General features: G+C 50.7%; 1 protein-coding gene across 4 annotated transcripts in view; it reads left to right on the top strand.

Annotated features, from left to right (window-relative positions):
• The window catches only part of micu1 (mitochondrial calcium uptake 1), a 101,618-nt gene that overhangs the window by 72,687 nt on the left and 1,431 nt on the right, over window positions 1-27,500 (top strand). For all 4 annotated transcript variants that reach the window (XM_014157973.2, XM_014157976.2, XM_014157975.2 and 1 more), the window contains 2 exons: window positions 4,451-4,588; window positions 13,474-13,582. In XM_014157973.2, the coding sequence (XP_014013448.1) occupies window positions 4,451-4,588; window positions 13,474-13,582 (247 nt within the window). The remainder of the gene's footprint in view (window positions 1-4,450; window positions 4,589-13,473; window positions 13,583-27,500) is intronic.

Genomic DNA, 27,500 nt, shown 5'->3' with positions numbered 1-27,500 from the left:
TTCTGCCCTGCATGCATTATTTGTAGTTTTCCTCTGGACATGTAGGAGAATCTTACAGAACTCTCGTTCTCTCTATCGTTTTCTCTCTCTCTCGTTCTCTCCTAAATATACTGCGTAGCAGCAGGTGCAGTGAAACTGAAACACGGTAGGACTAGAATGTGTTTCTCTGTGCCTAGCTCTATTCCACTGCTCCATTCGGGAGCCATGTTGTTACCTAGCTCTATTCCACTGCTCCATTTGGGAGCCATGTTGTTACCTAGCTCTATTCCACTGCTCCATTCGGGAGCCATGTTGTTACCTAGCTCTATTCCACTGCTCCATTCGGGAGCCATGTTGTTACCTAGCTCTATTCCACTGCTCCATTCGGGAGCCATGTTGTTACCTAGCTCTATTCCACTGCTCCATTCGGGAGCCATGTTGTTACCTAGCTCTATTCCACTGCTCCATTCGGGAGCCATGTTGTTACCTAGCTCTATTCCACTGCTCCATTCGGGAGCCATGTTGTTACCTAGCTCTATTCCACTGCTCCATTTGGGAGCCATGTTGTTACCTAGCTCTATTCCACTGCTCCATTCGGGAGCCATGTTGTTACCTAGCTCTATTCCACTGCTCCATTCGGGAGCCATGTTGTTACCTAGCTCTATTCCACTGCTCCATTCGGGAGCCATGTTGTTACCTAGCTCTATTCCACTGCTCCATTTGGGAGCCATGTTGTTACCTAGCTCTATTCCACTGCTCCATTCGGGAGCCATGTTGTTACCTAGCTCTATTCCACTGCTCCATTTGGGAGCCATGTTGTTACCTAGCTCTATTCCACTGCTCCATTTGGGAGCCATGTTGTTACCTAGCTCTATTCCACTGCTCCATTTGGGAGCCATGTTGTTACCTAGCTCTATTCCACTGCTCCATTTGGGAGCCATGTTGTTACCTAGCTCTATTCCACTGCTCCATTCGGGAGCCATGTTGTTACCTAGCTCCATTCGGGAGCCATGTTGTTACCTAGCTCTATTCCACTGCTCGATTCGGGAGCCATGTTGTTACCTAGCTCTAATCCACTGCTCCATTTGGGAGCCATGTTGTTACCTAGCTCTATTCCACTTCTCCATTCGGGAGCCATGTTGTTACCTAGCTCCATTCCACTTCTCCATTCGGGAGCCATGTTGTTACCTAGCTCCATTCCACTGCTCCATTCGGGAGCCATGTTGTTGCTTAGCTCTATTCCACTACACCATTCAGGAGCCATGTTGTTGCTTAGCTCTATTCCATTTATTTGAATCATGTGCTTGTCATTAGTCCTTGCCAATGACAAGTATACCAATAACATGATGCAGCCACAACCATGCTTGAAAATGTGTTTTTACCAATAGGTGCCCTTATTTGCGAGGCATTGGAAAACCTCCTTGGTCTTTGTGGTTGAATATGTTTGAAATTCAATTCTTGACTGAGGGACCTTACAGATAATTGTATGTGTGGGGTACAGAGATGAGGTGGTCCCTTGTTTAACTAGGCAAGTCTGTATAGAACAAATTCTTATTTACAATGACGGCCTGGACCGGCCAAACCCAGACGGTGCTGGGCCAATTGTGCGCTGCCCTATGGGACTCCCGGTTGTGATGCAGCCTGGAATTGAACCAGGGTCTGTAGTGACGCCTCAAGCACTGAGATGCAGTGCCTTAGACCGCTGCGGCATTCGGGAGCCATGTTGTTGTCTTACTCCCCTGTGTGTGTGTGTGTGAGAGTCATATTATTGTGTTAAAAAAGCAGAATGGACAAAGGCCCAATAAGAAGGCGTTTGTACGTGTGCCTGGTGCAGTGGAACCAATGGAACAGTCACCGAATGTGGGGAAAGTCAAGGGGTGTGAATACTTACACATATTGTGCCTTCAGTATGTATGTATGTGTAACATAAAGGACCGCTGCTTAGTGCTTATTAATGCAGAAATAAATGGACTTTAATGACTGTTCCCCATTCAGATCCTGACCTTCTCATAATGCTCTTAGACTGAACCAGGACTGACCCCGGATCAGCACTTAGAGCCACTTCTCCCTCTCTGCTGATGTCAATAGGTTCCTCATCACCATCTTCAACATTCTGACTAGAATGCATGACATCACAATACCCCACAATGACATCACAATACCCCACAATGACATCACAATATCCCACAATTACAAAGCAAAAACAGGTTTTTAGACATTTTTGCGAATGTATTACAAATTAAAAACAAAAATACATTATTTACGTAAGTGTTCAGACCCTTTGCTAGGAGACTCTAAATTGAGCTCAGGTGCATCGTGTTTCCATTGATCATCCTTGATGTTTCTACAACTTCATTGGAGTCCACCTGTGGTAAATTCATTTGATTGGACATGATTTGGAAATTGCACACAGCTGTCTATATAAGGTCCCGCAGTTGACAGTGAATGTCAAAGCAAAAACCAAGCCATGAGGTCCAAGGAATTGTCTGTAGAGCTCCGAGACGACAGGATTGTGTCGATGCACAGATCTGGGGAAGAGTACCAATAATTTTTGAAGCATTGAAGATCTCCAAGAACACAGTGGCCTCCATCATTCTGAAATGGAAGAAGTTTGGAACCTCCAAGACTTCCTAGAGCTGGCCGCCCGGCCAAACTGAGCAATCAGAGGGGAAGGGAGGTGACAAAGAACCCGATGGTCACTCTGGCAGAGCTCCAGATTTCCTCTGTGGAGAAGGGAGAACCTTCCAGAAGGACAACCATCTCTGCAGCACTCCACCAATCAGGCCTTTATGGTAGAGTGACCAGACGGAAGCCACTCCTCAGTAAAAGGCACATGACAGCCCGCTTGTTTGCTGAAAGTTTGCCGCAAGGCACCTAAAGACTCTCTCAGACCATGAGAAACAAGATTCTCTGGTCTGATGAAACCAAGATTTAGTTATTTGGCCTGAATGCCAAGGGTCATGTCTGGAGGAAACCTGCCATCCCTACAGTGAAGCATGGTGGTGGCAGAATCATGCTTCACTGTAGGGATGGTGCCAGGCTTTTGGAACCTAAAGTATTGTGTCAAATTCACCTATACACTATATATATATACAAAAGTATGTGGACACCCCTTCAAATTAGTGGATTTGGCTATTTCAGCAACACCCATTGCTGACAAGTGTATACAATCGAGCACACAGCCATGCAGTCTCCATAGACAAACATTGGCAGTAGAATGGCCATACTGAAGAGCACAGTGACTTTCACAGGATGCCACCTTTCCAGCAAGTCAGTTTGGCCCTGCTAGAGCTGCCCCGCTCAACTGTAAGTGCTGTTGTTGTTCCTAGACGTTTCCACTTCACAATAACGACTCAGCTGCGAAGTGGTAGGCCACACAAGCTCTCAGAACAGGACCACCGAGTGCTGAAGCGCGTAGTGAGTAAAACCGTCTGTCCTCGGTTGCAACAATCACTACTGAGTTCCAAACTCCTCCTGGAAGCAACGTCAGCATGATAACTTTTAGTTGGGAGCTTCATGAAATGGGTTTCCATGGCCGAGCAGCCGCACACAAGCCTAAGATCACCATGCGCAATGCCAAGCATCGGCTGAAGTGGTGTAAAGCTCACCGCCATTGGACTCTGGAGCAGTGGAAACACATTCTCTGGAGTGATGAATCATGTTTCATCATCTGACAGTCAGACGAACGAATCTGGGTTTGGCGGATGCCAGGAGAGTGCTACCTGTCCCAAGGCATAGGCCAACTGTAAAGTTTGGTGGAGGAGGAATAATGGTCTGGGACTGTTTTTCATGGTTCGGGCTAGGCCTCTTAGTTCCAGTGAAGGGAAGTCTTAACACTACAGCATACAATGACATTCTAGACGATTCTCTGTTTCCAACTTTGTGGCAACAGTTTGGGGAAGCCCTTTCCTGTTTCAGCATGACAATGCCCCCGTGCACAAAGCGAGGTCCATACAGAAATGGCTTGTCAAGATCGGTGTGGAAGAACTTGACTGGCCTGCACAGAGTCCTGACCTCAACCCCATCCAACACCTTTGGGATGAATTGGAACACCGACTGCGAGCCAGGACTAATCGCCCAACATCAGTGCCCGACCTCTCTAATGCTCTTGTGGATGAATAGAAGCAAGTCCCCGCAGCAATGTTCCAACATCTAGTGGAAAGCCTTCCCAGAAGAGTGGAGACTGTTATAGCAGCAAAAGGGGGGGACCAACTCCATATTAATGCCCATGATTTTGGAATGAGATGTTGGACGAGCAGGTGTCCACATATTTTTGGTCATGTAGTGTATGTGTATTAAAGTATTCAAAAGTGTAGTATTTGATCCCATATTCCTAGCGTGCAAGGATTGCATCAAGCATCACTACTTATAATGGAAAATAATAGTAACCCGTCTCTCTTCCTCTTTTTCCCTCTTCACCCATCTCTCCCTCACCTTTCTCCCCCCCTTCTCTCTCTCTCTCTCTCTCCAGTTTATGCGTAACGACCCAGTGGATGGGTGCATAACAGAGAGACAGTTTGGAGGTATGCTGCTGTCCTACAGCGGAGTCCAGTCACGTAAACTCAAACAGATGCAGAAGGGACTCAAGAAGATGTTCAAAGATGCTCAGGTACTGAGACAGACTGATGGGTAATACATCACAGTGAAGGAGCAGCACAGTCCTCTCTCTGTGTCTCTCTCTCGTTCCCAAAACATATGTGAAATGGATTAAAAAACATTACACTCACAGAAGTTCCAAAAGAATAAAGACATGTCATATTATGTCTATATACAGTGTTGTAATGATGTGAAAATGGTTAAAGTACAAAAGGGAAAATAAATATATATGGGTTGTATTTATAATGGTGTTTGTTCTTCACTGGTTGACCTTTTCTTGTGGCAACAGGTCACAAATCTTGCTGCTGTGATGGCACACTGTGGTATTTCACCCAGTAGATTTGGGAGTTTATCAATATCGGTTAGTTTTAGAATTCTTTGTGGATCTGTGTAGTCTGAGGGAAATATGTGACTCTAATATGATCATACATTTGGCAGGAGGTTAGGAAGTGCAGCTCAGTTTCCACCTCATTTTGTGGGCAGTGTGCACATATCCTGTCTTCTCTTGAGAGCCAGGTCTGCCTTTCTCAATAGCAAGGCTATGCTCACGGAGTCTGTACATAGTCAAAGCTTTCCTTAATTTTGTGTCGGTGACAGTGGTCAGGTGTTCTGCCATTGTGTATTTCATGTATTTATTTAATTAGGCAAGTCAGTTAAGAACAAATTCTTATTTACAATGATGGCCTACCGGGGAACAATGGGTTAACTGCCTTGTTCTGGGGCAGAACGATAGATTTTTACCTAGTCAACTCGGGAATTCGATCTAGAAACTTTTCGGTTACTAGTCCAACGCTCTAACCACTAGGCTAACTGCTGCTCCCGCCGTCTCTGTTTAGGGCCAAATAGCATTCTAGTTTGCTCAGTTTTTTTGTTCATTCTTTCCAAGTGTCAAGTAATTCTCTTTTTGTTTTCTCATGATTTGGTTGGGGTCTAATTGTGTTGCTGTCCTGGGGCTCTGTGGGGTCTGTTTGTGTTTGTGAACAGAGCCCCAGGACCAGCTTGCTTAGGGGACTCTTCTCCAGGTTCATCTCTCTGTAGGTGATGGCTTTGTTATGGAAGGTTTGGGAATCACTTCCTTTTAGGTGGTTGAAGAATTTAACGGCTCTTTTCTGGATGTTGATAATTAGCGGGTATCGGCCTAATTCTGCTCTGCGTGCGTTATTTGGTGTTTTACACTGTACACAGAGGATGGTTTTGCAGAATTCTGAGTGCAGAGTCTCTATCTCTCTCTCTCTATCTCTGTCTGTGTGTCTGTCTGTCTGTCTGTTCTGAGTTGCTACTCAATTACAACTCAGTCTGGGTGAATCACAATGTTTCAAATTGTAACTTAGGTTTTCATTGATGCCAAGGAGGTATCTAGACAAGGGGACACCTGTCTCTACCCCACGCCTGTCTCAATTCTCTCCTCTCTTTCTATCCCCCTCTCTCCCGCTTTCTTTCTCTTCCTTTACGTCCTTCTCGCTCACTTAGTCCCTCATCCCTCTCTCCTTCTCTTCCTCTCTCCTTCTCTTCCTCTCTCTCTTCCTCTCTCCTCTCTCTCCTTCTGTCTCCTCTCTCTCTTCCTCTCTCTCTCATACAGCCAGCTGCTCCTCTCTCTGCTGTCAGCTACTCCAGCAGTTTGTGTGTACGGGGGTGTAAAGCTTGCTTCCCTTGTCATGCTACCCCATCTCTGAGCCCACCGTTGAATAGAACTCTCCTAACTACAGGAGCGTAATCAGAGGTGTGTGTGTGTGTGTGTGTGTGTGTGTGTGTGTGTGTGTGTGTGTGTGTGTGTGTAATCAGTCTCTTGTCATGATGATGTTTAACTGAGTTTCACAGCAATAAAATAATTTGAAGCAGAATTCCTATTAACACTGGAAACTCTAGGCCTGTAGGGACCATCATTCTGATGGCAACATTCTAACAGTGGGATTAATACATTTCATATATGCTATTGCTAAAATAATCATTTGACGGTGTTAAGTAACATTAGAATAAGATTATATTTTTCATTTCAAATAGCAAAGTAGCATTTTCATTAGTTTGTTACTGTAGGCAATATGTAAAAACAAAACCCCACAAAAACCACCTAATTCAACTGTTTAATCAATGTTATTATTTTGTTACAACTATGAAACATATATCTGGAACATGCTAACAACTTATTTTTATGTTTTTAATATTATTTGCAAAATACCCCAACCATGAAGACGCACGGTCAGCAACACGTGTGGTCAGATGATGAAAACATCTGTAGGCCTTAAACATCATCTGTAGCCTTAAACATCACCGTAACACCTGTAGGCCTTAAACATCACCTGTAGGCCTTAAACATCACCGTAACACCTGTAGGCCTGAAACATCACCTGTAGGCCTGAAACATCACCTGTAGGCCTGAAACATCACCTGTAGGCCTGAAACATCACCTGTAGGCCTGAAACATCACCTGTAGGCCTTAAACATCACCTGTAGGCCTTAAACATCATCAGTAGCCTTAAACATCACCGTAACACCTGTAGGCCTTAAACATCACCTGTAGGCCTTAAACATCACCTGTAGGCCTGAAACATCACCTGTAGGCCTTAAACATCACCTGTAGGCCTTAAACATCACCTGTAGGCCTTAAACATCACCTGTAGGCCTGAAACATCACCTGTAGGCCTGAAACATCACCTGTAGGCCTGAAACATCACCTGTAGGCCTGAAACATCACCGTAACAGCTGTAGGCCTGAAACATCACCGTAACAGCTGTAGGCCTTAAACATCACCGTAACAGCTGTAGGCCTGAAACATCACCGTAACAGCTGTAGGCCTGAAACATCACCGTAACAGCTGTAGGCCTTAAACGTCACCTGTAGGCCTGAAACATCACCGTAAGCGCCGAGTGTTTGATAGTGAAAACCAGCATTAAATCAGTAATTGCATTATATTGAATATGGTCGATATGACGGCAGTTAAATAGTCAGTTATTGTCAGCTCGTGCTGCGTCTTCACTCAACGGCATCAGTTGGATTTCATTTAGCGGTTGTCCCTTGTCCAAACAGTCGACACAAACCTTCGCCTCACATTTCCCACCAACACCTAGCTTGCAGGTGTCTTGGGTTCTGTTCTTTGTGCATCTGCCCACCTGGCGACATCAAAGGCTCACGTGGAATCTTAGTCCTCAAATGTCTCTGACTTAGTTCGTATGCCAGACTCATGTTTCTCATGTAGCTCGTGTGCCAGACTCGTGATGTCTCTCACGCAGCTCGTGTGCCAGACTCGTGATGTCTCTCACGCAGCTCGTGTGCCAGACTCGTGATGTCTCTCACGCAGCTCGTGTGCCAGACTCGTGATGTCTCTCACGCAGCTCGTGTGCCAGACTCGTGATGTCTCTCACGCAGCTCGTGTGCCAGACTCGTGATGTCTCTCACGCAGCTCGTGTGCCAGACTCGTGATGTCTCTCACGCAGCTCGTGTGCCAAACTCGTGATGTCTCTCACGCAGTTCGTGTGCCAGACTCGTGATGAAGTCTGTCCTGATGAAGTCTCTTCAAGCAGTTGATACACTTGCAGCAAATCAAGCAAATCAACAGCAACAGGCCCGTGGTGGGTACAGCCGTTCCGTCTGATCCAAAACATCCACACCGACCTATAGAGAGGAAAACATTGAGGATTATTTTCCCGTAGTAAATACAGAACGTGTTCTACAGAAGAGCATAATTTCATCTATATCTTTGTTTGGTTGTACAATGTAATAGTATCCGGCTTTTCTCTTTATTGTGTCCCCGTCGATGGCAACTGACAGACACGTTCTTTCTTGCCTTGCCTTGGTAAAGTGGGAGTGTTGTCTTGTCATTCTTCAGCACTGTTGTGTGTAGTACAACGGCTGTGCACGTGCCTTATGTAGCGCAGAGGGGGTGAAGTCCCATCTCTTTGTTCATGGTGCCGACAAGGCTTGTTTTATTTTGCAAACAACTTGTTCGCCAATGACAGTGAAGTGAAGAAATTGTCCATGTTGACATTTTGTCCCCCTTACCAACCGAAGGTTCCACATCATCCCCATATTCTCTGACACCTGCTGCCCCGTGTGAGTCTTTTCACCGTCGCTTCCTTTCTGTTCTGTTTCACCGTTTCATTCGGTGGTGGTACAGGTACCTGCTCAGTGCGTATCGTTTAGTAGGGGAAGATGATTAAACGCATAAATATAGGTTGAATTTACAATGGTGTTTGTACTCCTCTGGTTGCCCTTTTCTCATGGTAACGGGCCACAAATCTTGCTGCTGTGATGGCACACTGCGGTATTTCACCTGACAGATATGGGAGTTTATCAATGTTTGATTTGTTTTCAAATTCTTTCTGTGCTCTGTGGGAGCCAGGTTTGCCTTCGGCGGCCTCTCTCAATAGCAAGGCTACGCTCACTGAGTCTGTACATAGTCAAAGCTTCCCTTAAGTTTGGGTCAGTCACTGTGTACTCTCTGTTTAGGGACAAATAGCATTCTCTGTTTGTTGATTCTTTCCAGTGTGTCAAGTAATTAATTTTTTGTTTTCTCAGAATTTGGTTGGGTCTAATTGTGTTTCTGTCCTGGGGCTCTGTTTGTGTTTGTGAACAGAGCCCCAGAACCAGCTGGCTGAGTGAACTCTTCTCTGGGTTTGTCTCTCTGTAGGTGAGGGCTTTGTGGTGGAATGTGTGGGTATCACTTCCTTTTAGGAAGCTGTTGAATTGAACAGGTCTTTTTCCTGGATGTAGATAACTAGTGGGTATGAGTCCTAATTCTGCCCTGCATTGTTTTGGAGTTTTGCATTGTACACAAAGTATATTTTGGGGTGTTTGACCCATTTGGTGAATTCTTTGTTGGTGAGCAACCATAGAGGGCAATGGGTTCTATAACTGATTCAAGTATTTGTTAGCCAGATCCTAATTAGGGTGTTGAGTTTTATGTTACTTTTGATGGCATAGAAGGCTATTCTTGCCTTGCCTCTCAGATCGTTCACAGTTTTGTGGAAGTTACTTGTGGCGCTGATGTTAAGGCCGAGGTATGTATAGTTTTTTTTGTGTGCTCTAGGGTAACAGTGTCTAGATTGAATATGTATTTGTGGGCCTGGCAACTGGACCTTTTTTGGAACACCATTATTTTGGTCTTACTGAGATTTACTGTCAGGGACCAGGTCTGGCAGAATCTGTGCAGAAGACCTAGGTGCTGCTGTAGGCCCTCCTTGATTGTGGACAGAAGCACCAGATCATCAGCAAACAGTAGACATTTGACTTCAGACTCTAGTAGGGTGAGGCCAGGGGCTGCAGAATGTTCTAGTGCCATCGCCAATTCGTTGATGTATATGTTGAAGAGTGGATATAGACTACAGGTTAAACTTTTTAGAACACCTCATTCCAGGGTTTTTCTTCATTGTAGAATAATAGTGACGACATCAAAACTATGAAATAACACATATGGAATTATATAGTAACCAAAAAAAGTGTTAAATCAATCAAAATATATTTTATATTTGAGATTCTTCAAAGTAGCCACCCTTTGCCTTGAAGACAACTCGGCACACTCTTGGCATTCTCTCCTTCTAGTTCTCTGCTGCCAATGACTGGATCGAACTGCAAAAATCACTGAAGCTGGAGACTCTTACCTCCCTCACTAGCTTTAAGCACCAGCTGTCAGAGCAGCTCACAGATCACTGCACCTGTACATAGCCCATCTGTAAACAGCCCATCTATCTACCTACCTCATCCCCATACTGTATTTATTTATTTATTTATCTTGCTCCTTTGCACCCCAGTATCTCTACTTGCACATTCATCTTCTGCACATCTACCATTCCAGTGTTTAATTGCTATATTGTAATTACTTCGCCACCATGGCCAATTTATTGCCTTAACTTACCTCATTTGCACTCACTGTATATAGACCTTTTGTTTTCTTTTGTTCTACTGTATTATTGACTGTATGTTTTGTTTATTCCATGTGTAACTCTGTTGTTGTATGTGTCAAATTGCTACGCTTTATCTTGGCCAGGTGGCAGTTGCAAATGAGAACTTGTTCTCAACTAGCCTACCTGGTTAAATAAAGGTGAAATAAAAATAAAATAAATAAAAAATTCTCTCAACCAGCTTCATGAGGTAGTCACCTGGAATGCATTTCAATTAACAGGTGTGCCTTAAGTTAATTTGTGGAATTTCTTTCCTTAAGGCGTTTGAGCCAATCAGTTGTGTAGTGACGGGGGGGGTGTAATGGTCTGCTATTAATATTGCAGAGTGATTTTCTGAGGTTGCTGTTGACGCAGACTCCACGGTAAATTCTGGGCTCAAATTTGTCTCCACTTTTGTGGATTGGGGTGATCAGTCCTTGGTTCCAAATGTTGAGGAACATGCCAGAGCCAAGGAGGATGTTAGAGTTTAAGTAGCTAATTGAGATTCATGGTTCACTTTATTATTTTCCTCTCTCTCCTCTGGCTCTCTCCTGTCTCTCTCTCTCTCTCTCTCTCTCCTCTCTGGCTCTCTCCTGTCTCTCTCTCTCTCTCCTCTGGCTCTCTCCTGCTCTCTCTCTCTCTCTCTCCTCTGGCTCTCTCCTGTCTCTCTCTCTCTCTCCTCTGGCTCTCTCCTGTCTCTCTCTCTCTCTCTCCTCTGGCTCTCTCCTGTCTCTCTCTCTCTCTCTCCTCTGGCTCTCTCCTGTCTCTCTCTCTCTCTCTCCTCTGGCTCTCTCCTGTCTCTCTCTCTCTCTCTCTCCTCTGGCTCTCTCCTGTCTCTCTCTCTCTCTCTCCTCTGGCTCTCTCCTGTCTCTCTCTCTCTCTCCTCTGGCTCTCTCCTGTCTCTCTCTCTCTCTCTCTCCTCTGGCTCTCTCCTGTCTCTCTCTCTCTCTCTCCTCTGGCTCTCTCTCCTGTCTCTCTCTCTCTCTCTCTCCTCTGGCTCTCTCCTGTCTCTCTCTCTCTCTCTCTCCTCTGGCTCTCTCCTGTCTCTCTCTCTCTCTCTCTCTCTCTCTGCTCTCTCTCTCTCTCTCTCCTCTGGCTCTCTCTCTCTCTCCTCTGGCTCTCTCTCTCTCTCTCTCTCTCTCTCTCTCTCTCTCTCTCTCTCTCTCTCTCTCTCTCTCTCTCTCTCTCTCTCTCTCTCTCTCTCTCTCTCTCTCCTCTGGCTCTCTCTCTCTCTCTCTCTCTCTCTCTCTCTCTCCTCTGGCTCTCTCTCTCTCTCTCTCTCTCTCTCTCTCCTCTGGCTCTCTCTCTCTCTCTCCTCTGGCTCTCTCTCTCTCTCTCTCTCTCTCTCGCCTCTCTCTCTCTCTCTCTCTCTCTCCTCTGGCTCTCTCTCTCTCTCTCTCTCTCTCTCTCTCTCTCTCTCTCTCTGGCTCTCTCTCTCTCTCTCTCTCTCTCTCTCTCTCTCTCCTCTGGCTCTCTCTCTCTCTCCTCTGGCTCTCGCTCTCTCTCTCCTCTGGCTCTCTCTCTCTCTCTCCTCTGGCTCTCGCTCTCTCTCTCCTCTGGCTCTCGCTCTCTCTCTCCTCTGGCTCTCTCTCTCTCCTCTGGCTCTCTGGCTTCTGCTCTCTCTCTCTCTGGCTCTCTCCTGGCTCTCTCCTCTGGTCTCTCTCTCTCCTCTGGCTCTCTCCTCTCTCTCCTCTGGCTCTCGCTCTCTCTCTCTCTGGCTCTCGCTTTCTCTCTCTGGCTCGCTCTCTCTCTCTCGCTCTCTCTCGCTTTCTCTCCTCTGGTCTCTCTCTGGCTCTCTCTCTCTCTCTCTCTCCCCTCTGGCTCTCTCTCTCCTCTGGTCTCTCTCCTCTGGCTCTCTCTCTCTCTCTCTCCTCTGACTCTCTCCTCTGGCTCTCTCCTGTCTCTCTCTCTCTCTCTCCTCTGGCTCTCTCCTGTCTCTCTCTCTCTCTCTCTCTCTCTCTCGCTCTCTCCTCTGGCTCTCTCCTGTCTCTCTCCTGTCTCTCTCCTCTGGCTCTCTCCTGTCTCTCTCCTGTCTCTCTCCTCTGGCTCTCTCCTGTCTCTCTCCTGTCTCTCTCCTCTGGCTCTCTCCTGTCTCTCTCTCTCTTCCTCTGGCTCTCTCCTGTCCCCCACCTCTGTCTCTCTCTCTCTCTCCTCTGGCTCTCTCCGTCTCTCTCTCTCTCTCTCCTCTGGCTCTCCTGTCCTCTCTCTCTCTCCCTGGCCTCTCCTGTCTCTCCTCTCTCTCCTCTGGCTCTCTCCTGTCTCTCTCGCTCTCTCTCCTCTGGCTCTCTCCTGTCTCTCTCTCGCTCTCTCCTCTGGCTCTCTCCTCTGGCTCTCTCCTGTCTCTCTCGCTCTCTCTCCTCTGGCTCTCTCCTGTCTCTCTCTCGCTTCTCCTCTGGCTCTCTCCTGCTCTCTCTCTCTCTCCTCTGGCTCTCTCCTGTCTCTCTCTCTCTCTCTCTCTCCTCTGGCTCTCTCTCTCTCTCTCTCTCTCTCTCTCTCTCTCTCTCTCTGGCTCTCTCTCTCTCTCTCCTCTGGCTCTCTCTCTCTCTCTCTGGCTCTCTCTCTCTCTCCTCTGGCTCTCTCCTGTCTCTCTCCTCTGGCTCTCTCCTGTCTCTCTCTCCTGTCCTGTCTCCTCTGGCTCTCTCTCTCTCCTGTCTCCTCTGGCTGTCTCTCTCTCTCTGTCTCCTCTGGCTGGCTCTCTCCTCTGTCTCTCTCTCTCTCCTCTGGCTCTCTCTCTCTCCTCTGGCTCTCTCTCTCTCCTCTGTCTCTCTCTCTCTCCTCTGGCTCTCTCTCTCTCTCTCCTCTGGCTCTCTCTCTCTCTCTCCCCTCTGGCTCTCTCTCTCCCCTCTGGCTCTCTCTCTCCCCTCTGGCTCTCTCTCTCCCCTCTGGCTCTCTCCTGTCTCTCTCTCTCTCTCTCCTCTGGCTCTCTCCTGTCTCTCTCTCTCTCTCTCTCTCTCCTCTGGCTCTCTCCTGTCTCTCTCTCTCTCTCTCTCTCTCCTCTGGCTCTCTCCTGTCTCTCTCTCTGTAGGGCATTACGTTTGAGGAGGTGGAGAATTTCTTTACCTTCCTGAAGAATGTGAATGATGTGGATACAGCTCTGAGTTTCTACCACATGGCCGGCGCCTCCATAGATAAAGGTACGCCAACGACCGTCTGTTCCCACTCTCCCTCCTGTCTCTCAAGACCTCCCCTCTCTCCCCTCCCTGATTGCTCTGGCTCTACACCCAGCTCTTTCTCTTTGCCTCCCTCCCTCTCTCTCCCAGCTCCTCTCTTCCTCCACCCAAGCATTAACATCATTTTATCTGCTGTTTCTATCATGTTAGTCCCACTGCTGTGCTCCACTAGCCTGCAGCCCTACTGTCTCCCTGACGACACCACCTCCTACTGGAGCGTGTTATGTTACTAGGCATTATGTCCCGTACTGTAGTACTCCTCCCTCTGACTCTGGAGGAATCTTGATGACACATTCACCACCGCCTCCTGCTGGTATACCAAGACTACTGCATGTCTGCACCACAAACAAACAGCTAACTACTGCATCTACAGTACAGCAAGGATATGTCTCCCTCAACCTCTCCCCTGCAAGTCAGTCCCCGAGGACGAGGTGGGGGACGGAGAGGACGAGGGAGGACGAGGTGGGGGACGGGGGAGGACGAGGGGGGAGGACGAGGTGGGGACGGAGAGGACGGGGTGGGGACGAGGTGGGGGACGGAGAGGACGGGGTGGGGGACGGGGAGGACGGGGTGGGGGACGGGGAGGACGGGGTGGGGGCGACGGGGGAGGACGAGGTGGGGGACGGGGAGGACGAGGTGGGGGACGGGGAGGACGGGGAGGACGAGGTGGGGACGAGGTGGGGACGGGGAGGACGGGGAGGACGAGGTGGGGGACGGGGAGGACGGGGAGGACGAGGTGGGGGACGGAGAGGACGGGGAGGACGAGGTGGGGGACGGAGAGGACGGGGTGGGGGACTGGAGAGGACGGGGAGGACGAGGTGGGGGACGGGGAGGACGGGGAGGACGGGGAGGACGAGGTGGGGGACGGAGAGGACGGGGAGGACGAGGTGGGGGACGGAGAGGACGGGGTGGGGACGGAGAGGAGGGGGAGGACGAGGTGGGGGACGGGGAGGACGGGGAGGACGAGGTGGGGGGACGGAGAGGACGGGGGAGGACGAGGTGGGGGACGGAGAGGACGGGGTGGGGGACGGAGAGGACGGGGAGGACGAGGTGGGGGACGGGGAGGACGGGGAGGACGAGGTGGGGACGGGGAGGACGGGGGAGGACGAGGTGGGGGACGGAGAGGACGGGGAGGACGAGGTGGGGGACGGAGAGGACGGGGTGGGGGACGGAGAGGACGGGGGAGGACGAGGTGGGGGACGGAGAGGACGGGGGACGGAGAGGACGGGGAGGACGAGGTGGGGGACGGAGAGGTCTCGAGGTGGGGGACGGAGAGGTTCGAGGTGGGGGACGGGGAGGTTCGAGGTGGGGACGGAGAGAACAAGGTGGGGACGGAGAGGACGGGGAGGACGAGGTGGGGGGACGGGGAGGACGAGGTGGGGGACGGGGAGGACGAGGTGGGGGACGGAGAGGACGAGGTGGGGGACGGAGAGGACGGGGTGGGGGACGGGGGAGGACGAGGTGGGGGACGGAGAGGACGGGGGGAGGACGAGGTGGGGACGGAGAGGACGGGGGTGGGGGACGGAGAGGACGGGGGAGGACGAGGTGGGGGACGGGGGAGGACGAGGGGGAGGACGAGGTGGGGGACGGGGAGGACGAGGTGGGGGACGTGGAGGACGGGGGGAGGACGAGGTGGGGGGACGGAGAGGACGGGGGAGGGACGAGGTGGAGGACGAGAGGGGAGGTGGAGGACGAGGTGGGGGACGGAGAGGACGGGGGAGGATGAGGTGCAGGACGAGAGGGGGAGGTGCAGGACGAGAGGGGGAGGTGGAGGACGAGAGGGGGACGAGAGGTGGAGGACAAGAGGTGGAGGAGGGGAGGGGGGAGAGGAGGAGGACGGAGGGGGGAGAGGAGAGCTTGTTGTTTTCAGCCTATCGCTTCAGAGGCCAGTTAGCCAGTCAGAGCACATCTGAGGAGACATCAACACAGCAGTGTGTGTCAGAGGGTGGTCTGAAGAGAGAGGAGAGTGTTGCTTTCAGCACATCACGATCACAAAGTTGTATTTACTATGACTGGGATATATTGCTACCTTAGTGCAGTCACCTTAACTGTAAGTTGCTCTGGATAAGAGTCTCTGTTAAATGACTCACTAACTGTAGGTTGCTCTGGATAAGAGTCTCTGCTAAATGTCTAAAATGGCAAAGTAAAATGTCTGTGGACCAAGGATGGAATTTAAGGATTTTGGCCTATTAAACCCCATTTCCAAAATCTGATATGGGACAATGGAAAAGATCACATTTAACCTGGATCTCTGGCTTGTTTGGTACATTTTCTACCAGCCTGGTCTGAAAAGCTTCGGGCTTGAATCTGTGATGGGCCAGTTTCTACAGTTCTTCCCCTTTAGTCTCTCATTTCTCTAGAAAAAAATTCTCATCACAATGGAATTAAAATGCAAAAACAGCCATCTGGGTTGTTGCTTTGAGTGTGACTGTGTTAGATTCCCAGACGGACAGGCAGGCAGGCAGACTGAGAGATGGGCGGGCGGGCGGACTGAGAGGCGGGCGGGCGGACAGAGGCGGGCGGACAGAGGCGGGCGGACAGAGGCGGGCGGACAGAGGCGGGCGGACAGAGGCGGGCGGACAGAGGCGGGCGGGCAGGCAGACTGAGAGACGGGCGGGCGGGCGGACAGAGGCGGGCGGGCGGGCGGACAGAGGCGGGCGGGCGGACAGAGGCGGGCGGGGCGGGCGGACTGAGGCGGGCGGGCAGGCAGACAGAGGCGGGCGGGCAGGCAGACAGAGGCGGGGCGGGCGGGCAGACTGAGAGACGGGCGGGCGGGCGGGCAGAAAGAGGCGGGCGGAAAGAGGCGGGCGGAAAGAGGCGGGCGGGCAGACAGACGGGCAGACTGAGAGGCGGGCGGGCGGGCGGACAGAGGCGGGCGGGCGGGCGGACAGAGGCGGGCGGGCGGGGCGGACTGAGAGGCAGGCAGACAGAGGGGGGCAGGCGGGCAGGCAGGCAGACTGAGAGGCGGGCGGGCAGACTGAGAGGCGGGCGGACTGAGAGGCGGGCGGACTGAGAGGCGGGCGGACTGAGAGGCGGGCGGACTGAGAGGCGGGCAGACTGAGGCGGGCAGAGGCGGGCAGGCGGGCGGACTGACGCGGGCGGGCGGACAAATGGTCGGGCGGGCAGACGGGCGGGCGTACAGTAGGGCGGGCGTACAGTAGGGCGGGCAGACAGATCGACAGGCGGTAGGATAGACGGACAGATCGATAGTCGGACAGATCGACAGGCGGTAGGATAGACGGACAGATCGATAGACGGACAGATCGACAGGCGGTAGGATAGACGGACTGATCGACAGGCGGTAGGATAGACGGATCCTACTGCCTGCCTGCCTGCCTGTCTGCCTGTCTACCCTACTGCCTGCCTGCCTGCCTGCCTGTCTACCCTACTGCCTGCCTGCCTGCCTGCTGGCAGTAGGGTAGACAGACAGATCGACAGGCAGGCAGTAGGGTAGACAGACAGATCGACAGGCAGGCAGTAGGGTAGACAGACAGATCGACAGGCAGGCAGTAGGGTAGACAGACAGATCGACAGGCAGGCAGTAGGGTAGACAGACAGATCGACAGGCAGGCAGTAGGGTAGACAGACAGATCGACAGGCAGGCAGTAGGGTAGACAGACAGATCGACAGACAGGCAGGCAGTAGGGTAGACAGACAGATCGACAGACAGGCAGGCAGTAGGGTAGACAGACAGATCGACAGACAGGCAGGCAGTAGGGTAGACAGACAGATCGAGACAGGCAGGCAGTAGGGTAGACAGACAGATCGACAGACAGGCAGGCAGTAGGGTAGACAGACAGATGCGACAGACAGGCAGGCAGTAGGGTAGACAGACAGATCGACAGACAGGCAGGCAGTAGGGTAGACAGACAGATCGACAGACAGGCAGGCAGTAGGGTAGACAGACAGATCGACAGACAGGCAGGCAGTAGGGTAGACAGACAGATCGACAGACAGGCAGGCAGTAGGGTAGACAGACAGATCGGACAGACAGGCAGGCAGTAGGGTAGACAGACAGATCGACAGACAGGCAGGCAGTAGGGTAGACAGACAGATCGACAGACAGGCAGGCAGTAGGGTAGACAGACAGATCGACAGACAGGCAGGCAGTAGGGTAGACAGACAGATCGACAGACAGGCAGGCAGTAGGGTAGACAGACAGATCGACAGACAGGCAGGCAGTAGGGTAGACAGACAGATCGACAGACAGACAGACATTAGGATAGACAGACATTAGGACAGACAGACATTAGGACAGACAGACATTAGGATAGACAGACATTAGGATAGACAGACAGATCGATAGACAGACAGACAGTAGGATGTATAGACAGACAGTCGGACGGACGGACGGACGGACCCTACTGCCTGCCTGTCTACCCTACTGCCTGCCTGCCTGCCTGCCTGCAGGCAGTAGGGTAGACAGACAGACAGACAGACAGGCAGGCAGTAGGGTAGACAGGCAGGCAGTAGGGTAGACAGGCAGGCAGTAGGGTAGACAGACAGTAGGGTGGGCGGACAGTAGGGCAGGATTATTCTGCTGTTTCTACCTCTGCTCCTGTGTTCCTCACAGTGGGGAAGAGCCAAGAGGATCACCAGCCCATGTCTCTGTCTGTCCTCTCTCTGTCCTCTGTCTCCTGTTTCCTCTCTTTCTCTCCGTCCTGTTTCCTCTTTCTCTCCATCCTGTTTCCTCTCTTTCTCTCCGTCCTGTTTCCTCTCTTTCTCTCCTCCTGTTTTCTCTCCCTCCTGTTTCCTCTCTTTCTCTCCTCCTGTTTCCTCTCTTTCTCTCCGTCCTGTTTCCTCTCTTTCTCTCCTCCTGTTTCCTCTCTTTCTCTCCGTCCTGTTTCCTCTCTTTCTCTCCGTCCTGTTTCCTCTCTTTCTCTCCTCCTGTTTCCTCTCTTTCTCTCCCTCCTGTTTCCTCTCTTTCTCTCCCTCCTGTTTCCTCTCTTTCTCTCCTCCTGTTTCCTCTCTTTCTCTCCCTCCTGTTTCCTCTCTTTCTCTCCCTCCTGTTTCCTCTCTTTCTCTCCTCCTGTTTCCTCTCTTTCTCTCCCTCCTGTTTCCTCTCTTTCTCTCCCTCCTGTTTCCTCTCTTTCTCTCCTCCTGTTTCCTCTCTTTCTCTCCCTCCTGTTTCCTCTCTTTCTCTCCCTCCTGTTTCCTCTCTTTCTCTCCTCCTGTTTCCTCTCTTTCTCTCCCTCCTGTTTCCTCTCTTTCTCTCCGTCCTGTTTCCTCTCTTTCTCTCCCTCCTGTTTCCTCTCTTTCTCTCCGTCCTGTTTCCTCTCTTTCTCTCCGTCCTGTTTCCTCTCTTTCTCTCCCTCCTGTTTCCTCTCTTTCTCTCCCTCCTGTTTCCTCTCTTTCTCTCCCTCCTGTTTCCTCTCTTTCGCTCCGTCCTGTTTCCTCTCTCCCTCTCCTCCTGTTTCCTCTCTCTCGCTCTCTCCCTCCTCCTGTTTCCTCTCTCTCCTCCTGTTTCCTCTCCCTCCTCCTGTTTCCTCTCTCTCCTCCTGTTTCCTCTCTCTCGCTCTCCCTCTCCTCCTGTTTCCTCGCTCTCCCTCCTCCTGTTTCCTCGCTCTCGCTCTCCCTCCTCCTGTTTCCTCTCTCTCGCTCTCCCTCCTCCTGTTTCCTCTCTCTCGCTCTCTCCCTCCTCCTGTTTCCTCTCCCTCCTCCTGTTTCCTCCCTCTCCTCCTGTTTCCTCTCTCTCGCTCTCCCTCTCCTCCTGTTTGCTCTCTCTCGCTCTCCCTCTCCTCCTGTTTGCTCTCTCTCGCTCTCCCTCTCCTCCTGTTTGCTCTCTCTCGCTCTCCCTCTCCTCCTGTTTGCTCTCTCTCGCTCTCCCTCTCCTCCTGTTTGCTCTCTCTCGCTCTCCCTCTCCTCCTGTTTGCTCTCTCTCGCTCTCTCCCTCTCCTCCTGTTTGCTCTCTCTCGCTCTCCCTCTCCTCCTGTTTGCTCTCTCTCGCTCTCCCTCTCCTCCTGTTTCCTCTCTCTCGCTCTCTCTCTCCTCCTGTTTGCTCTCTCGCTCTCTCTCTCCTCCTGTTTGCTCTCTCGCTCTCTCTCTCCTCCTGTTTGCTCTCTCGCTCTCTCTCTCCTCCTGTTTGCTCGCTCTCCCTCTCCTCCTGTTTGCTCTCTCTCGCTCTCTCTCTCCTCCTGTTTGCTCGCTCTCCCTCTCCTCCTGTTTCCTCTCTCTCCCTCCTGTTTCCTCTCTCTCCCTCCTGTTTCCTCTCCCTCCTCCTGTTTCCTCTCTCTCGCTCTCCCTCTCCTCCTGTTTCCTCTCTCTCGCTCTCCCTCTCCTCCTGTTTCCTCTCTCTCGCTCTCCCTCTCCTCCTGTTTCCTCTCTCTCGCTCTCCCTCTCCTCCTGTTTCCCTCTCTCTCGCTCTCCCTCTCCTCCTGTTTCCTCTCTCTCGCTCTCCCTCTCCTCCTGTTTCTCTCTCTCGCTCTCCCTCTCCTCCTGTTTCCTCTCTCTCGCTCTCCCTCTCCTCCTGTTTCCTCTCTCTCGCTCTCCCTCTCCTCCTGTTTCCTCTCTCTCGCTCTCCCTCTCCTCCTGTTTCCTCTCTCTCGCTCTCCCTCTCCTCCTGTTTGCTCTCTCTCGCTCTCCCTCTCCTCCTGTTTGCTCTCTCTCGCTCTCCCTCTCCTCCTGTTTGCTCTCTCTCTCTCTCTCTCTCTCTCCTCCTGTTTCCTCTCTCTCTGGTGTTGTGATCAATGGTCCTCATAGAGACTAAAGATATATTTCATCACCTTTATAATAATTTTTTCCAGTTCCTCTACTATTCTGTTCTGACCCACGGGCTGTTTGTCTGCTAGCTAGGCAGCATATCTCTCATCTCCTCTAGGGTCTATGTTATTGATCCCAGCTGCCTCCCAGACTCCTGTTCGTGTCCACTCTGTATTGTTTTACTATTTATTAGTTTACTCTCTGCAGTCAATGCTAAATCTTCCTTTTCTCGTTCTCTCTCTCTCTCAGCCACTATGAAGCATGTGGCTTGATTTCTCTCCCATCCATCCTTTTGTTCTCTCGTTCTTTCTTTACACCTCTCTTTTTCACCTCTCCCTCTCTCTCCCGTCCCTGTCTCTCCCTCTCTCTCCCGTCCCTGTCTCTCCCTCTCTCTCTCCCGTCCCTGTCTCTCCCTCTCTCTCTCCCGTCCCTGTCTCTCCCTCTCTCTCCCGTCCCTGTCTCTCCCTCTCTCTCCCGTCCCTGTCTCTCCCTCTCTCTCTCCCGTCCCTGTCTCTCCCTCTCTCTCTCCCGTCCCTGTCTCTCCCTCTCTCTCTCCCGTCCCTGTCTCTCCCTCTCTCTCTCCCGTCCCTGTCTCTCCCTCTCTCTCTCCCGTCCCTGTCTCTCCCTCTCTCTCTCCCGTCCCTGTCTCTCCCTCTCTCTCTCCCATCCCTGTCTCTCTCTCATCCCTCTCTCTCCCATCCCTGTCTCTCTCTCTCTCTCCCATCCCTGTCTCTCTCTCTCTCCCATCCCTGTCTCTCTCTCTCTCCCATCCCTGTCTCTCTCTGTCTCTCTCCCATCCCTGTCTCTCTCCCATCCCTGTCTCTCTCTCCCTCTCTCTCTCCCATCCCTGTCTCTCTCTCCCATCCCTGTCTCTCTCTCCCATCCCTGTCTCTCTCTCTCTCCTCTCTCTCTCCCATCCCTGTCTCTCTCTCTCTCCCTGTCTCTCTTCTATCCCTGTCTCTCTCTCCCATCCCTGTCTCTCTCTCCCATCCCTGTCTCTCTCTCTCTCCCTGTCTCTCTCTCTCCCATCCCTGTCTCTCTCTCTCTCTCCCATCCCTGTCTCTCTCTCTCTCTCCCATCCCTGTCTCTCTCCCATCCCTGTCTCTCCCTGTCTCTCTCTCCCATCCCTGTCTCTCTCTCTCTCTCTCTCCCATCCCTGTCTCTCTCTCTCTCTCTCCCATCCCTGTCTCTCTCTCTCTCTCTCTCCCATCCCTGTCTCTCTCTCTCTCTCCCATCCCTGTCTCTCTCTCTCTCCCATCCCTGTCTCTCTCTCTCTCCCATCCCTGTCTCTCTCTCTCTCCCATCCCTGTCTCTCTCTCTCTTCCCATCCCTGTCTCTCTCTCTCTCTCCCATCCCTGTCTCTCTCTCTCTCCCATCCCTGTCTCTCTCTCTCTCTCCCATCCCTGTCTCTCTCTCTCTCTCCCATCCCTGTCTCTCTCTCTCTCTCCCATCCCTGTCTCTCTCTCTCTCTCCCATCCCTGTCTCTCTCTCTCTCTCCCATCCCTGTCTCTCTCTCTCTCTCCCATCCCTGTCTCTCTCTCTCTCTCCCATCCCTGTCTCTCTCTCTCTCTCCCATCCCTGTCTCTCTCCTCTCTCTCTCCCATCCCTGTCTCTCTCTCTCTCTCTCCCATCCCTGTCTCTCTCTCCCTCTCTCTCTCCCATCCCTGTCTCTCTCTCCTCTCTCTCTCCCATCCCTGTCTCTCTCTCCTCTCTCTCTCCCATCCCTGTCTCTCTCTCCCTCTCTCTCTCCCATCCCTGTCTCTCTCTCCTCTCTCTCTCCCATCCCTGTCTCTCTCTCCCTCTCTCTCTCCCATCCCTGTCTCTCTCTCCCTCTCTCTCTCCCATCCCTGTCTCTCTCTCCCTCTCTCTCTCCCATCCCTGTCTCTCTCTCTCTCTCCCATCCCTGTCTCTCTCTCCCTCTCTCTCTCCCATCCCTGTCTCTCTCTCCCTCTCTCCCTCTCCCATCCCTGTCTCTCTCTCCCTCTCCCATCCCTGTCTCTCTCTCCCTCTCCCATCCCTGTCTCTCTCTCCCTCTCCCATCCCTGTCTCTCTCTCTCTCTCCCATCCCTGTCTCTCTCTCTCTCTCCCATCCCTGTCTCTCTCTCTCTCCCATCCCTGTCTCTCTCTCTCTCTCCCATCCCTGTCTCTCTCTCTCTCTCCCATCCCTGTCTCTCTCTCCCATCCCTGTCTCCCTCTCTCTCTCTCTCTCTCTCTCCCATCCCTGTCTCTCTCTCTCTCTCTCTCTCCCATCCCTGTCTCTCTCTCTCTCTCTCTCCCATCCCTGTCTCTCTCTCTCTCTCTCTCCCATCCCTGTTCTCTCTCTCTCTCTCTCTCCCATCCCTGTCTCTCTCTCTCTCTCTCTCTCCCATCCCTGCTCTCTCTCTCTCTCTCTCTCCCATCCCTGTTCTCTCTCTCTCTCTCTCTCTCCCATCCCTGTCTCTCTCTCTCTCTCTCCCATCCCTGTCTCTCTCTCTCTCTCTCTCCCATCCCTGTCTCTCTCTCTCTCTCTCTCTCTCCCATCCCTCTCTCTCTCTCTCTCTCTCTCTCTCTCCCATCCCTGTCTCTCTCTCTCTCTCTCTCTCTCTCCCATCCCTGTCTCTCTCTCTCTCTCTCTCTCTCTCCATCCCTGTCTCTCTCTCTCTCTCTCTCTCCCATCCCTGTCTCTCTCTCCCTCTCTCTCTCCCATCCCTGTCTCTCTCTCTCCTCTCTCATCCCTGTCTCTCTCTCCCTCTCCCATCCCTGTCTCTCTCTCCCTCTCCCATCCCTGTCTCTCTCTCCCTCTCCCATCCCTGTCTCTCTCTCCCTCTCCCATCCCTGTCTCTCTCTCCCTCTCCCATCCCTGTCTCTCTCTCCCTCTCCCATCCCTGTCTCTCTCTCCCTCTCCCATCCCTGTCTCTCTCTCTCTCTCCCATCCCTGTCTCTCTCTCTCTCTCCCATCCCTGTCTCTCTCTCTCTCTCTCTCTCTCTCTCTCCCATCCCTGTCTCTCTCTCCCATCCCTGTCTCCCTCTCTCTCTCTCTCTCTCCCATCCCTGTCTCTCTCTCTCTCTCTCTCCCATCCCTGTCTCTCTCTCTCTCTCTCTCTCCCATCCCTGTCTCTCTCTCTCTCTCTCTCCCATCCCTGTCTCTCTCTCTCTCTCTCTCTCCCATCCCTGTCTCTCTCTCTCTCTCTCTCTCCCATCCCTGTCTCTCTCTCTCTCTCTCTCCCATCCCTGTCTCTCTCTCTCTCTCTCTCTCCCATCCCTGTCTCTCTCTCTCTCCCATCCCTGTCTCTCTCTCTCTCTCTCTCTCTCCCATCCCTGTCTCTCTCTCTCTCTCCCATCCCTGTCTCTCTCTCTCTCTCTCTCTCTCTCTCCCATCCCTGTCTCTCTCTCTCTCTCTCTCTCCCATCCCTGTCTCTCTCTCTCCCATCCCTGTCTCTCTCTCTCTCTCTCTCTCTCCCATCCCTGTCTCTCTCTCTCTCTCTCCCATCCCTGTCTCTCTCTCTCTCTCTCTCATATCCCTGTCTCTCTCCCACCCCCGTCTCCATCTCTCCCACCCCTCTCTCTCCCATCCCTACTTTTGTTCTCTCTGTCTGAATTCAATGGGCTTTATTGGCATGTGAAACATGTTTACATTGCCAAAGCAGGTGAAATAGATAAACAATACAAATGAACAGTATACTTTTGTGAGTGTAATGCTTAGACATTTCAAATGTCATATTATGTACAAATGGTTAAAGTACAAAAGGGAAAATATATATGGGTTGAATTTACAATGGTGTTTGTTCTTCCCTAGTTGCCCTTTTCTTGTTGCAACAGGTCACACATCTTGCTGCTGTGATGGCACACTGGTATTTCACCCAGTAGATTTGGGGGTTTATCAAAATTGGGTTTGTTTTTTAATTCTTTGTGGATCTGTGTAATCTGAGGGAAATATGTGTCTCTAATATGGTCATACATTTGGCAGGAGGTTAGAAAGTGCAGCTCAGTTTCCACCTCATTTTGTGGGCAGTGTGCACATATCCTGTCTTCTCTTGAGAGCCAGGTCTGCCTATGGGGGCCTTTCTCAATAGCAAGGCTATGTTCACGGAGTCTGTACATAGTCAAAGCTTTCCTTAAGTCTCTTTTCTTCAAATTAGTGGATTTGGTTATTTCAGCCACACCCCTTTTGCTGACTGGTATATAAAATGAAGCACACCGGCATGCAATCTCCATAGACAAACATCGGCAGTAGAATGGCCTTACTGAAGAGCTCTGACTTTCACCGTTCATAGGATGCCACCTTTCCAACAAGTCAGTTAGTAAAAATGTCTGCCTCGGTCAACTATAAGGGCTATTATTGTGAAGTGGAAACATCTAGGAGCAACAACGGCTCAGCCGTGAAGTGGTGCTGAAGCGTGTAGCGTGTAAAAAATCATCTGTCCTCGGTTGCAACACTCACTACAGAGTTCCAAACTGCCTCTGGAAGCAACGTCAACACAATAACTGTTTGTCGGGAGCTTCATCAAAATGGGTTTCCATGGCCGAGCAGCCGCACACAAGCCTGAGATCGCCATGAGCAATGCCAAGTGTCGTCTGGAGTGGTGTAAAGCTCACCGCCGTTGGACTCTGGACCAGTGGAAACACGTTTTCTGGAGTGATGAATCACGCTTCACCATCTGGCAGTCCGATGGACAAATCTGTGTTTGGCGGATGCCAGGAGAATGCTACCTGCCCGAATGCATAGCGCTAACTGTAAAGTTTGGTGGAGGCGGAATAATGGTCTGGGGCTGTTTTTCATGGTTCCGGCCCCTTAGTTCCAGTGAAGGGAAATCTTAATGCTACAGCAATGACATTCTAGACCAGGCCTGGGCAAATGCTGGCGACCTGATTCAATGCGGCCCGCGGAATCCTACTCAGATCACATAATTTGCGATTGTACATTTTTAATTTAAAAAAGTGTTATTCAAATTAAAAGCCCAATGAATATTCACCTTTGTGTAATGACTTAACTCCCACCGCTTGTGGGACATTTATTTTGAAGGCACGTATAAATAACAACTGAACGAGGACAGACAGTGACTGACAGGCTGAAACAGACAGCACAGATCCAAATAGTAGCTAGCTAGAAATTGCGTAAAAATTGTTTTTTCAAAAAGTAGACAGTGAATGTAGGGTGTTCCAGCAAGAGTGGACATCGAAATATTTATTTTATTGCGGTATCAGGGAAAGCTGTGTGCTTAATGTGCGAAGAGAGCATTGTCTTGAAAGACTACAACTTGTCCCGACACTTCCAGACGAAGCATGAAGAGAAATATAGGAATATGTCTTCTGAGCAGAGGGCAAGTGCATCGAAGGAGTTGCTTTCTCAGTTGCAAAAACAGCAAGGACATTTCACAAAACATGCATTAAGCAAACAACGGAATTGTGAGCTAGCTATTTGCTGTCCAACAAAATGTCTAAACATAGCAAGGCATTCGCTGAGGGTGAATGTACACAAACGTGAGATTGAGTTTGGGGGAAGGTGCTTAAAAGGGTGTGGGACCTGAAGTCTGAGATTAAATTTTTGCAAATGAAAGGAAAATATGTGGATTTCCCTCAACTGAAACAAAGAATGGTTGGCTGAATTTTACCTTCCGTGGGCATGATGGCCCTCCATGAATGAACTGAATTCCAAACTACAAGGGCCTTTTTGCACATCAGATGTACAGCCTTGTCAAAGCCTTCAAGGGAAAATTACTCCTCCTGACCCGTCAAGTAGAAGCCAACAATCTCACCCACCTTCCGACACTACTAGTCTGTTCCCTATCAGATGACCAGCGGGAGAGTATCCATCGCTGCTGCATGCTTTGAACGGTGAGTTTTCTCGTCATTTTGAGGATTTCAAAGTGTTGGACAATGACATGCATTTGGTTTCCTCTCCTTTCACCTTCAGTGTGGATAACACTCCCACTGACCTGCAACTTGAGCTTATCGATCTTCAGTCTGATGCAGTGATTGGAGAACTATTCAAAACAATGTCACTGAGGTTCTACGCATCTCTCCATGAACAAAACTTTCCAAAGATTAGGAGTCATGCTCAGAAGATGTGTTTACTGTGAACAGACATTTTCAGTGACAAAAATATAACAAGGCACAGAACATCTCTTACGGACTCTCAGCAATCCTGCACATAGCGACATCAGAAACTGGACCGGACTTGGCTGCTCTAGTCAGAAACTGGACCGGACTTGGCTGCTCTAGTCAGAAACTGGACCGGACTTGGCTGCTCTAGTCAGAAACTGGACCGGACTTGGCTGCTCTAGTCAGAAACTGGACCGGACTTGGCTGCTCTAGTCAGAAACTGGACCGGACTTGGCCGGACCGGACCTGTCTGTTCTAGACAAATCTGTGCTTCACACTTTGTGGCAACAGTTTGGGGAAGGCCCTTAACCTGTTTCAGCATGACAATGCCCCCCGTGCACAAAGCGAGGAGATGCTCTTATCCAGAGCGACGTACAGCTAGTGTATTCATCTTCAGATAGCTAGGAGAGACAACCACATATCACAGTCACAGTTAGTGTATTCATCTTCAGATAGCTAGGAGAGACAACCACAGTCACAGTTAGTGTATTCATCTTCAGATAGCTAGGAGAGACAACCACATATTACAGTTAGTGTATTCATCTTCAGATAGCTAGGAGAGACAACCACAGTCACAGTTAGTGTATTCATCTTCAGATAGCTAGGAGAGACAACTCACAGTCACAGTTAGTGTATTCATCTTCAGATAGCTAGGAGAGACAACCACATATCACAGTTAGTGTATTCATCTTCAGATAGCTAGGAGAGACAACCACATATCACAGTTAGTGTATTCATCTTCAGATAGCTAGGAGAGACTACCACATATCACAGTTAGTGTATTCATCTTCAGATAGCTAGGAGAGAGAACCACAGTCACAGTTAGTGTATTCATCTTCAGATAGCTAGGAGAGACTACCACATATCACAGTTAGTGTATTCATCTTCAGATAGCTAGGAGAGACAACCACATATCACAGTTAGTGTATTCATCTTCAGATAGCTAGGAGAGACAACCACATATCACAGTCACAGTTAGTGTATTCATCTTCAGATAGCTAGGAGAGACAACCACATACCACATATCACAGTTAGTGTATTCATCTTCAGATAGCTAGGAGAGACAACCACAGTCACAGTTAGTGTATTCATCTTCAGATAG

The sequence above is a fragment of the Salmo salar genome, chromosome ssa19, assembly GCF_905237065.1.
Source record: "Salmo salar chromosome ssa19, Ssal_v3.1, whole genome shotgun sequence".
Classification (NCBI taxonomy): Eukaryota; Metazoa; Chordata; class Actinopteri; order Salmoniformes; family Salmonidae; genus Salmo; species Salmo salar.
This window is presented reverse-complemented; position numbering and strand designations above follow the sequence as displayed.